At 32.9% G+C, this 13,357-nt stretch overlaps 2 protein-coding genes across 3 annotated transcripts; one reads left to right on the top strand and one right to left on the bottom strand.

Annotated features, from left to right (window-relative positions):
- Window positions 1-164: 164 nt before the first annotated feature.
- LOC134262598 (uncharacterized) lies at window positions 165-2,299 on the bottom strand (the record flags this gene model as incomplete). The annotated part of the gene is made up of 3 exons (XM_062744983.1): window positions 1,993-2,299; window positions 478-676; window positions 165-246 (listed from the first exon to the last, which is right to left on the bottom strand). Coding segments are annotated over exons 1-3 (457 nt in total), but the record flags the coding sequence as incomplete, so codon positions are not given.
- Window positions 2,300-2,325: 26 nt separating this feature from the next.
- On the top strand, window positions 2,326-8,093 carry LOC134262600 (E3 SUMO-protein ligase ZNF451-like). 2 transcript variants are annotated; one of them, XM_062744985.1, is made up of 8 exons: window positions 2,326-2,350; window positions 2,485-2,523; window positions 2,690-2,776; window positions 4,479-4,605; window positions 5,177-5,601; window positions 6,864-7,035; window positions 7,335-7,543; window positions 7,798-8,093. In XM_062744985.1, exons 2-8 carry the CDS (start codon window positions 2,521-2,523, stop codon window positions 7,942-7,944), a joined length of 1,170 nt encoding a protein of 389 aa, XP_062600969.1. In that variant the 5' UTR covers window positions 2,326-2,350; window positions 2,485-2,520; the 3' UTR covers window positions 7,945-8,093. The 2 variants fall into 2 exon arrangements, with proteins under 2 accessions (XP_062600969.1, XP_062600970.1); XM_062744986.1 differs by having other exon boundaries at window positions 5,177-5,607; window positions 6,873-7,035.
- The last annotated feature ends 5,264 nt before the right edge of the window (window positions 8,094-13,357 follow it).

Below are 13,357 nucleotides of genomic sequence, written 5' to 3'. Positions count from 1 at the left end.
GGTCAAAATCAATATCAATAGGTCACCTAAGTGACTCTAAAATATGTGAAATAATCATGAATGTTAGAAATTCAATATTTTCAAGTACATTTCAATTCATGCTGGTCATGAAACTGCACTTGCAAGTCTACTCATCTATATACAGAGACACACACTTTACTTACTATGTTCCAAGAAATGAGCTAATCCGGGGATATTGGGTGGATCCGAGAAGCTTCCATTGGAAATACACAGTGCTGCTGCTGACTGTAAGACACAAAATAAACTAATCTCAAGAGCAACATGTTATTGATTTTCAAAAATATTACTAATCATTCTAAATTACTAAATTGCAGAGAAACCAATAGATGGTGATTTTTTTTTAGTTTTCAACAGTAAGCTATCTTTGATAAGGAATAGTTTTACAGTTTGAGCTCTATCTTGTGTTTCAACATTTTTTGCTAATGTTGAATATAATCTGAGATACACTGTACTAACCTTCTTTTCTCCCCCTTCCTCTTTTCCACATTCATCTTCCTCCTCCATTTCTTCCTCATGATGACCTTCCTCCTCCTCCTCCTCATTTCCATCTTGTTCCTCATCCTCATCATCCCAAGGTGCCTCATCTGCCTCCTCCTCTCCCTCCAGTAAGTCTGATATCAAGATGGCTTGTAAACCATTGTCAAGGTTAATCCATCTGAAAAAAAAAACACTCTCTGACTAAGAAGTTATAAAAATTCATACTTCAGAGTAATTTAACCCAATTAAGATTTAAGGTAATGGCTATATTCATATTAGATTGTCATCACAACTTCGGAGATATATGTGTTTGATGAAGCAGTTTTGGTAGATAAACATTATGATGATCCTTGTAATTCCTCAGAATACAAATGAACACTGTGAGCATGGTCAACAAATATCAACACACAGTCTTCACGAAAACTCACTAGCCCGACGCCCGAGGCTAGTAAAAATTGGTCTGGGCTAGTAAAAATTGTTTCAGAAGTAGCCCGACTGGCTAGTGAAAAGTAAGCAGGTACTTTGAGAGTTTTTGCTTTTAAATCTTAACCAATAAATAAAATCAAGGCACTGTAGTCCTATTCTTCAGAAAACTCCCTCATCTAATTCACGTAGCACTACTTGATAGTCTATTTTTCCATAAAAACGATCGTCTTTTTTTCTCTAATCCGAATTTCCTCTGATCGATCGTTTATGGTAAATAACATGCAGAAATCCCATTTAATTAATTCTGATTACTCATTTAATTGAAGAGTAAAGGATTACATGAGTTTATAATTTATATTAACAATGTATCTCAAAATTTGATATGAAAAAAGTCACTTCTTTGGGAGAGAAGTCTAATGACCAGAAAAGGGGCTAATGTACAGTACATGTACATTATCAAAAAGCTAAAAATACTTGTTTGTTCAAATTAATTTAATCTTTATTAATGATAACTGATTTATTTATGATTCAAATGAGGCGAAAAACAAAATTATTAAGCAGAAGAAATACAAAAGAAAATTTAGGAATTTAAATGGTAAATTCTGCAATTTCATTTCTTTTATTTTCTTTTTTTTCGTTGGCTATTAAAATTTTCTTTGGGCTAGTAATACTGTAAAATCCACTAGCCCTACTGGCTAGTGTCTCAGAAAAGTTTTCGTGAAGACTGAACACAGATATACCGTTACTGACCAGAAAACCGTGGTTATAAGTAAAACAACATTTTATAGGTAGGGTTTAATCTCTGTTGAGAGTCTGTTGGGCTACATATTTGGACTGAGGCGGGCATCAGTCCAAATATCTAGCTCAGCAGAATCTCAACAGAGATTAGGCAGGGTCTTGACCAATTAAGCTGTCAAAAGAGAACTGTCAACATGCATAATTTGCTTGTTAAGAAAGACAAAATGCACATAACTTGAAGTCATGTGGCCATTATTAAAGCAATTTCATATCAAATATTGTACACTTTTCAGTAATTGACTTACTTTTTTCAATTTTTATTTTTTTTACCTGTAATTTCTTTTGTCATTTTCTGATTTCACAATATTTATATGATGCTTCATTCTGACGCTGTAACTTCTGGTAGACCGGACAAGCTCGGAAGACCTCTTAAAAGCGTTAAATTTCGGATATTTGTTTTGCACCTTACTGACAAAATCTAAACACCTAATAAAGCACCTTTTCATGTGTCGCCTTTATTGACACATGTTTCAATAAATTTGTTCAATGTTGATTACGAGCTTCTTTTTCATCATTTAAATCATACATTAGAAAACACTCAGACGATCTAGACACAAGGTGATATTGTAAAAGTTTAGTTCGATACGTGATGACCATTCCGGAGTGAATGTCTAGCTAAAGTTTTAATGTAAATTGCATTGATTTGTATCTTTTCAAACTATTGAACATTATGCTCTATGAAAAATTGCCTTTGTAACATCATTTTTATAAACATTTTATACCTTTTCTTTTTTCAAATTAATATTGAAACTCTTTTTACAGTGAGGCTGATATGTTAAAAGGTTGCCAAATGTCGAGATGGTATGAAACCAATTTTTGTCAATTTTACAAAAAGTTAAACACGTACAAAATGTATTTATCCATTTATATCTCTGCTTTAACGGACATTTTTTTGTTGACAAATATTTATTTGATAATAAATAGGCATTTTCGTTATTTTTCTGACTGCGAAATGATTAATTTTCAGTGTGAATCATCAGAAACACCAACAAGAACTTACCTGGATTCTGTCACTGCCAGATTTGAACAGCAATATTTAGAGAGACAAAAGAAAGTGAGAATAGCAAAATTTATTATTAGTTTACCTAAAATAAAGGTTCAACTGGATGCAGATTTTCAAATCGGCTCAGTGCATTCGGTAACATGTCTGTCTGTTAAATAATGATTATGTTTTGGGCCTTGGATGTAGACTGTTTTATGGTAACTGCAGTACTGCTCTTTTGCCGCGCAAAATGATATAGTTTGGTGTAATATGACGTAAAAGTAATTGTTAAATATACATAATTTAATTATCTCCCAACAAAAACCTTGCCAAACATTATATTAATATAGTACCGCAGTTACCGTGAAGGGGCTAGTTGGTCTGAACATGCTGAATGGCTTAGTCAGTAAACCACCTCACTAAAGGATTCAAGGGGGGGGGGGGGGTCTTGAGTTTGATACCAAGTGTTGTCAATCACATTTCTCTACTCCTGTGTAAATATTTGCCAATATTTTTTGACATGCATGTACCATGCCTAATTGGAAGTGACAGGTGAAAGACCTGCTGGTGTTGATGTCTTAATTTAGCAGCTGTTTAGGGGAAGGAAACCTCAAAACAAGGGAGGAAAGTAGTAGTCAGTGGGGTTCAATCGCTGGTGACCAATTTGTTCAGTAGATACAACACCTGACTAGTGATACAGGGGATTTGTATGGTTTTGAGATGGATTCCTGGTCAAAGCACTATTAATTTTTTCTCCTTTCCTGCCTAGACCACCTAAGGACTTGCAGCTAGATGAAAGTTGTTCCAGGGGCAGTAAGAACTCTGATTGTGACTTAAGCAAAGACTGTGCACATGGATGCTCTGTCAGTAAAGCACCTAACAATAGAAATTGTGGGGCCTGCATTTGAATCTATTGTCATTATCTGCTTTCATGTTAGAGCTTTTACATTTTAACTCTCTATTGATTTTATTATTCAAATTGTGGCTAAATAGTAAAAACATGTACATGCAGTAAGTGGTTAAAATTAGGTTGGTTACCAGATAGTTAGATACACACAAATTTTCTTTTTGTTACCTGGCATAAAACTATGATAGATTACGTCAATGCAAACAGGAGACAAGCTTCAAGCATGTAGAGGGATAATGAAACAGGAATCCTTATCTTAATTGTTATATTCAAGTCATATAAAGTCAAAGTTACTATCGAAAGTGAGACCAAGATAGACATAAGCTTAGATTTCTTTTTTACTCAAATAGCTATCAAGGCCTGTAGGCTTCATGTTTATTCTTGGAAGTATATGATATACTCTGATTTCATTAATATATTTGACATTTTTTTCTTCATTCAATGCATTGAAAAAAGGACTGGCAGATGTACAGGGGCTGTCAAATAGATTTTTAGGGCACTTGTCCAAGGGCAAGTACATGGTCAAAATTGACTTGCCCTACCTGAATTTTGGCTTGCCCTACCATAAATTAATTCTGTATACATGTATACAGATATTTTTCAAAAAAAAGAGGAAGACAAATGCAGAGTAAATCATACAAGCCCCTATGCCCAGCTTTAAATTTATGGCCTACAAATATAATTCTATTTTTGATAAGTCACTTGCCCACGGGCAAGTGGTTGATAAAATTTCACTTGCCCACCCCTAAAATTCACTAGCCCCAGGCGTCGGGCAATGGGATATGTCATCCCCTGATGTAATACTTTTAAGTGCCTATGTTACAGTGTAAGTAACAAAATATATAAATTATAATTTTATTATTATAGATAGAGAAAAAGAAATGCCAGAGAGAAGTGGAGCTGGCCCACAGTCGGTATTTGAAACAGAATGTTGTGGATTCCCAGGAGATGGGGCATGCCAGTTTTGTGGTGGGAACTTGGTCTAAAAAACATGGTAGGCAAGAAAATTTCAGGTTTGAAAAGTCAGTTTTCCTTGTTAGATTTTAACAAGTAATTTCAGGAGAAAGATAGATTGCTCATGAAATTTTCATTCTAACGTACGTACTTTTATCATAAATTAAGAATATTACATATGTAACAGAATTAATAACATTTTTTTAACATAAGTAATGGACAAATAAGGTATAGCATAAATTTGGTGATTTGCATCACTGTACACTCCTTAAGTAATGTGAAGTGAAGTGTAAACATTTTTATTACATGAATTGCTTACAAAAAGAATGAATTTGTAAATAAGTAAAATTACCTAAACTCTATCAAAAATTTAACAATCTTTAAATCATTTCCTTAAATTTGCATATATGCATTTGTTACCATGATTACAGATTGTGTCATTTATATCCTAATTAGAAAAAAACCTGAATATTAAGGGAAAAAAATCTATGTTTCAAAAATTCAATTGTTACAATTTACCATAAATGAATTAAGCAATGCAACATTTAGAGGTAGCATTGGCAATGTACAGTCTATAATACCAGGTACCTTCCCATTCTCTTTTAATCTAGGAGACATAGAAAAGAAATGGAAAATTAAAGACAAGAGGGAAAAGGAAAGAATTGATGCCCGGTTTTCTCCTTATAGAAGTTCACCTTCCAATCCCAGGAGGCAAAGTACCATACAGAAAAAAAGAACTGGTACTCAATCACAAAACTTGGTGGAAAATCACAGGCAGCAAACACCAGCATCAAGCTCCTCTTCAGCAGTAATTTCATTGGATGACAGCCTGGAGGAAGTGAAGATGATTGGACGGGATGAACATATAATCTGTCCTGTTCTATATTGTGAAGTAAAGTTCACTTCCCAAAATAAACTGGAGCAACATATGAGAGACTTTGATCATTCTCCCATTAATCCTTGCTCAGAGAATCTAGATGGAACATTGACAGGAATAAAGGAATACACTTGTACTAACTGTGGTGCTTCCTTCGAGGTAAGTGTAATATTTCAATATATAGTGTAAAAGTTCACAGTAAGGTTAATAATCTATTCCCTTGATTGATGAATATATGTTTTTATTAAAATTGATGAGTCATTTAATGCTTTAACTTTTCATTTTTATAAAAGTCTCATGATGTTCCAGTAAGAAATCCTGGAAATTTCTATTTTATAACCTTTTCTTTGTAATCAAGAATAAAATTCTTTTTTGATTTAATTGCCTGAGAGTAACAATGGTTGATAGCAAGTAAAAATTGAATAATGGGTGAAAAAAGTAAAATATGAGGAGTATAGATTCATTACAAAGTGCAATAAAGTTTACAGCAAGTGTGTCAAGATCGTCACGTGTCGTACATTTTAATTTCTGGATACAAGATTAAATATCAAATACAAAAAAGAACCCAATAATAATTCTGTGAGGTTGATGACATACCCACCCCAGGTTAAACTTGCTACAGCTTTTTATACCTAAAAAAAAGTATGAAGTTGGCACTATCCAAGGTAATTTGGCAGCAACTGAAAATGCTTAAATGAGGAGTCTTAACAACAAGTCACATGTTAAGTACAATTTACAAGACAGACAGACTTTGTATTCCTTTGGAATAAATAATCTTGTTGTCGATCTATGCACCTAAATATAGCTAATCCCTATTGCAGTTCTCTCTGTAATTAGCCATTATTCAGATGGATTAGACGAGAGATTTGACAGGTTGTTTATTTCCCATTCACAAGTCCAATGTTAGGATTTAAACCATAGAGGAATAAGATTAATTCATATAAATCCTATAATCCGTTTTAGTTTGACATTGAATTCCCTTGCAACATCAATGGTGAAAAATGAGCACATGTACAATGTACTGTAGGATTTATTGACTTAATGTTACACTTGTGTTGTTATGCAAATTGATGTATATCCATTGCATAAAAAATTTCATAAAAAGGGGTCAAGGCAACAAAATGTACGAAAAGGATTATGAGTTACTAAATTTTAATAATGCAAAGTTTAAAAATGAGGTTGGAAGTTCAGCACTTTAGATTTAAATTTAAAATCTTTTACCTATATCCCATGTGAAGGTTTATAAATACATGTATTTAAAACATTTTAATATTTTTTTCTCATTCTACTTGAGTTAGAGATTAAGTTAAAAATAGATTTTTTTTAATTTATTGCAATTAAATACCTGGCCGCAGCAATTGCTGAAAATCATGATTTCGTATACTTTGTGATGATCTGTAATTAAAATGATAACATTTCAGAGCCGGGAGGGGTGGGATAATCACCATGATGTGGAGGGACCCTGCTCCTCCCCCAAACTCCTGACAGTGACCGGGTATCTCTGTCCCAGAACTCTCAGTATCTTCGCCTCCAAGGAAAAGTGTGCAGCCAGCATCCAAAGAGGAACTTCAGACATTAAATTCCCATTTAAGGGTATGGGACAATTTTTTTTAAAAAATCTGTATTTCAAAAAGTTTATTAGATTCAGTTGTGTAGTATTTTTCAAATACAGTTAAACCTTGTCATCTGGAACTCGAAGGCACCTTGAAAAAAAATTCAAGATATCCAAAGATCTGAGATATCAAGGGTAATAAAATACTTAAAGAATTAGTATTTGGGATATCCACATAACTCTGATAAATCCACTGTATTCGAGATATTAGTGTTTTAGATACCAAAATTCTGTATGTTTGGTTCTGATTTACCACAATGCAATGCATTTATTTTTGTAGGTGATGATGCAGTGACTTGTGGTTCAGTTAAACCATGCCCAGTTTCCCAGATCTTCATTGACGACTTCACGACAAGATGTAAGTCTTGTCCATTCAGCATCTCCTGTATGGATTGTGGAGTGGAGATTTCTAATCATGAAAGTCTTCAGAACCATTTTACACTGACAGACCAATCTCATATACTCACTACCACAACTGTTTTTTCAAAGGTAACTTGAATTTGTAAATTTGATACATGGGAGACAACCCTAGCTCTCATATTTTGATTTTTAAGGAAAATAACCATATTTTTTTTCTCCCACAAGGTTTTAAAATAGGAGTTCAATTTTGTTTGTTGGTGTAAGCTAAAGGGTTTTTTGCAAATATCTACCATAATCCAATATTGAAAAGTTTTATATGATCCTCATCTACTGCAAACAGAATGATGTTTTGTATTCATTTAGATTTTTTTTTTCATTTGTAGGAGGAAGTATTTTCAGAGTATATTACAGAATACTCCTCAAACTTTACCAACTTGCCAAAACCTGAAAATGCAGAATCCAAAATGAGAAAAGATACTTTTTCTAACTTTGTAAAATTTTTGTGCCATCTTTTGGAGAAGAACTTGTAAATCAAGGGATTATTGACATATAAAGACGTCATGTTGAACATGACTTTCTACATGTATATAAATTCAGAAGCAAGTGGTTTTTTCTAATTTGTTTGAATTTTTTCATTCCTCTTTTTCTTTCCATTACAAGATTAAAGACATTAATCTTACTCTGTCTTTGTTCACTGTATGCATACCCAAAATACATTTATTTCCATTGGATTTTTTTTTATTCAAAGGTTATTTCAGAGAAAATGTTCCAAGATATTTATGCCATTTTAAATCTGTAAGGAAAGCATCTTATGCCTGGAAATTTATACAGATGTACACTTCTATAAAATATTGACTTTGTACATATCAAAAAATTGCAAGAAAAATGTAAGGCTGACTAACAAAACGGAAAAACCATTTTGAGGTTTATTCTCTTTTGTTAAAATACCCTCCGAGTTGCCTTGAGTTACTAAGAGGACCCCCCCATCTTCAATAAGGAAAAGTACCCCCATTTAAACTTTCCTCATCCTACCAGGCTGTGCGATAAAAAGGTTTTTTCCTCCCCACTTTTTTTTCAGTCTACTCAGATTGCTGAAAAACTCCAATACCTTTTTGGTATGGTATGAAGTTTGTGATAAAAAAAAAAACACTTACTAGGCATTATGCATTAAATTCAACAAGTATACTTTTATATGTTCAATATTGCATTGTTAACATTAAGATAGGTTAATCTCTGGTAAAGATTCTGGGATTGTTGACATTCCCTCAGAAGAAGATGCCGGGGTAGAGGGGCGACTCGAGGAGGGGCGATTCTCCAGCAGTCTTTGGTTATAAAGGGGATCATTGTCCACTGGAACAGACGCGGGTCTATAGTTTTTACAAATAATTTGTGGAAGACATTTGCTGAGTACATACACATACTTAAATGGTGTCATTTTCTTCATATTCAAAGTCTGAAGTTCTTTCTTTGGCACATCAAAGTTTTGAATGATATTCACAGTATTGATGAATTTCGACTCTTGTCCGATGACATATGACGTCATCGGACGCCCCTCCTCGTTATTGAACGTAGAGCGAGAGGAATCGGAAGCAGACGAGTTCCGGCGATATCTCACAAGATCCCCGAAGACAATCTGTTTCCCTGAACTAATGTCTATATATTTAACGTTCGTCGTTTGCGATTTCTTTTGAACATATTTCTGTTTGAGAATACCTTTCAATGACTTGTCTACAATCATTTCAGACGTGCACTGTTGTTTCCAACCTTTATCCTTGCCGTTTGCATATTTTGTACGATTCAATTTATCGCTGTAATTTTTATGCTGTCTTGAAGAGACAGGGGGACTATCTAGGAGTTTGTTGTCCAGTAGACCGTTGTCATTTTTCAGTTGAGATACACCACACCTAGCAGAATCCATTTTGTCTGGAGGTGGATGAGAGATAATCTTTGCAGTGCTGAAAAATCCAGCTTGGGTCATTTTTCGAACTTTCGACCAGTGCGTAGAGTCTTTGACATTGGACGGACTCCGGGATGACGTTTGATTACGTCTGTTTTCACCGGAGAACGATTGTCCTTTGCCTTTTTTGCTGTTTTCTGCATCCTTAACATTCTTTGAAACATTGACTGTCGTCTGCTTAGTAAAGAAGCGGTCCTTAGTCATGTCTCGGATTTTGGACCAGTGTCTATTGTCCTGTTTACTGAGATTGTCTTCTTCGTTGGATCTGGGCCTACAGGAAAAGCTCCTTTGGATGACTTTGGCCTCCACATCACCGCCTTGCCTGGGTGTCTTCAGCTTTGCAGACGACAGCGGTAATGTCGGAATCGGTGTAGTTCCAGGACGACTCATTTTGATTTAGATTCACTTGAATATAGATCCACTTTTGCTACAGCATTTCTTAGATTGTGTTCAAGACTACAGGTACATATAAATGAATCAGGGTGGACCATGCAGACCTTTTTATTAATTTTTTGGATTAATATGATCCTCTTGAAGGATTAACAATTACATGCAGAATTGCTTAATTCCCTGGGATTATGGAGTTACGGATTTAAAGCGCTATTTGTAGTCTAGGCCTTTTTGTGCAGAACAATGTCAAACACGAGCCAGTGTCCATGCCTTTGATTAGGAAAGGATTAAGGAAAAACTTTGTTTTAACACCCTTTTACCTTGATGGAATAAGTACCCGCTTTATAGGATGGGTTAAATTAAAAGGTTTTAGTTAATGAAAAGAGACGAATCATTTTAATATATGATTTTATCCTGTTAAATACTTTTCATTTTAATAATATTTTTGTTTGTTCTTTGGAATTTCTTATGCGTAATTTATTCATTAAGAATGTTCAAAGCGACTTTAATACATTCATAGCTGGGATATGCAAACAGGTGCGTGTACAGATCAATATGCCTAAAAGTTTAGACCTTTCCTTGGAATGGTGCTTGATCTCGACAGAACATTGCAATTTTAATTGGACTTATACGTTTTGAACACTACGTATATATTCAGTATTGAAACTATATATAATTTATATATCTATAGAAAAAAAAAATAATAAAACACAAGTCCTAACTAATCAGACCGAGTAAGTAGAAAAAAATGTATATGCTTCAAAGCATGAAAAGGGTAGAAGTAAAATAGAAATCTGCATGAAGTAAAAAAGAGAATTCTTTTTTTCACCGTACAATGTCCTATTTATATCCCTTGCACTTCGTTAGTTGTTGCAAGGGATCGTGGAACAAGACTACGTACAAATGCAGGTTCTGTATTATTTCTCGTGGAACAAGATGTTTAATATTTTTTCATAATGGGAGCGGAGAGGACCGAAAAGCTTCGGCTAGCGAAGATGACGTTTTTCATCAGATATGTAATTGCAAATTTGAAGTTTTCTAAGTCTAATTTAGTGAGTTTTTAAATTGTAAATTTTGAGTTTTCTGAAGTTTGGAGTTTTTTAAATTGTTAATTTTGAGTTTTCTGTGTGATTTGTGAAGTTTGGATAATTCTATTTTTTTTCAAATTTAATTAAGTTTGATAAATATAATAAAGCAGTACACGTACTTGAAATCAACCTATAGTATGTTTTAACATTCTATAATGACCATCAATTTCAACCGTATATTTTGATTAATGTAAAAAGCCCATCCGATGACTGATTTTAGAGTTTAGTGCTAGCTCCATTATGACGTCATAATTGATTTCGACTTAATTTTTCCCGTACTTTTCGTCAGTAATAGATTTGCGTAGAAAATGAAGAATTTTCATGGCATTCAAAATTATGTCAAAAGTAATCCGGTTATCTATGCTCATGTTAATATCATTTTAAAGCTACCTATGTTCGTGATAATATCATTTTAAAGATAAGTTCAAGAAGATATGAAAAACCGTTTTCTGAGAGACTGTTCCTTTATCTGAAATTGAGAAAAAAAACTCCCATATTTATAAAAAAAAAATTTTTTTCTTTTTAAATTCAAAATGGCATAATCTATTTTCATTGAGTTTACCTAAAACTGAAGTCCTCGATACATCTTATTTTACCAAGCTATATTTAAGTAAAGGATCAGTAGAAGAATTTGTTTCTCAATTTTGAGGAATCTGTAGGCACCTGTCATTTAGTTTTTATACTTCTAGAATTTTTATATTCTATATTAATCCCCTTCCAAAATAAAATACGTATATTGGGTTGGAAGAATCCTTTTCTTTTGGGGAGTGGATCAGATAGTCAATAATTGTTTTACTTAAAAAAACCCATTACCACCCCCACCCCCCTCCATAACCCAGAAACTAAGTAGAACTTTATAAATATACTAAAAGGTATAATTTTTTAAAAATCTATAACGGAGGAGTGGGAGGGGTGTTGCGACTTTGTAAAATCATACATGATTTATTCACATACATATGGGCCATTTTCAAAAAAAGTCTATTTTTTAAATGACATATTTTTGAAAAATGAAAGTGGTTTTACTATGATTTTTTCAACTTTATTTGAATAATATAGTAATAAACTACTAAAATCCACTGCATTGCATAAAAGAAAATATTTCTTTTAAAAAATATTGACATTTTATCTTAGTCATTTAAATTTTAATGTCCTTCCTGTTACTTTCATAAAAAGAGCTGTAAAACTCTATTTCAAAATTTTTATCTAATAATCTTTTGTATATCGTCAAAAAATGAAAAAAAATATCATTGAATGCCAAGATTGTTTGACATTCATCTTATATATGAGCGTTTAAAAGCATGTCAAACTACCATATACCAAACAGAAGCAAAATCTATGGGTTTTTCTTCATGAAAAGCCTTATTGGGGAATGTTTATATGCTATAGTTGAAAAAACATTCTTGTACATTATTTTTGTGATTAGAATAAACAGTTACAGAAAGTTATTTGAACAGGTGCTCTTCCAAAGCAATTTAAACTAGGAAAATATACTGGTAACAGTAAGGACTCAGGTAACAGGAAGGACAAAACAGTAATAGGATGGACAAAACAGTGTAACAGGATGGACAATGAAATCTGCATTTGAAATAAAAATTGACTTTTTTTAACTTTATTGGTTAGGAAAAGAGGAATAAATGTAGAATAAAAACATGATTTTGTCAAATCTGGCAAATTCGAGACAATAAAAGACATTTATGTCCATCCTGTTACGAAATTTAATTGTAAAGTGCTAATAAAATATTTATCACTTCAATTTTTGTTTATTAAAGGTACTCTATGCTGTTGCAAAACTAAGAATTTTTCATAATTTTAAGAAAAAGAAATGATAAAACTTAAATCGGTATATAAATACCAGGATAATTTGTCCCTCCTGTTACAATTTCTGTCCATTCTGTTACAAGAGTGCATGTTAAAGTAGAAATGGCACTATTTGAAGCACTAACATATTTCAATATGATTTACGAAGTTTTTTAACGTGTTATTAAACTTATATTACTTAGAAAAATAAAAGTAATTGTTTTTATTGTTAAAACTCAAGATATGAAGTCCAGTTTTCCTTACTGTTACCATATTAATGGTAACAGAAATGACAGTAACAGGATGGACATTATTCACATAAATCACCCGTTATTTAGTATAACGTACTCTTTTTGCATCATCGAGACATTGAAACAATTTCTTTGTAGCTTAGTTAATCTAATTGTTTTAGCAGAATAAACAATTTAAAGAGTACTTGCATATTAAGAAGGTAACAGATAGGACGTATTTTAATTATACTCTACCAATAAGACAAACGTATCGACCTTTGAACCCTTTCTTTACTCACTTTAAAATCATGGCGCGCATAAACTTGAGACAACAGAAAATGATGATATATTGTGGATCATGAAAACAGTTCCTAGGAAAGTGAGATAACTTTTATTTTAACATTTTCTTTTTGGTAACAGGAATGACATAAACTGGAGGGACATGTCACTTCCTGAATGTTAAATGCACAATACTAGTATT

The sequence above is a fragment of the Saccostrea cucullata genome, unplaced genomic scaffold (genome assembly GCF_032062105.1).
Source record: "Saccostrea cucullata isolate Sc308-1 unplaced genomic scaffold, CSIRO_AGI_Scuc_v1 ctg11993, whole genome shotgun sequence".
NCBI classification, from domain to species: domain Eukaryota; kingdom Metazoa; phylum Mollusca; class Bivalvia; order Ostreida; family Ostreidae; genus Saccostrea; species Saccostrea cuccullata.
Note: the sequence above shows the minus strand (reverse complement) of the source record. Positions and strands in the feature narration are given on the sequence as shown.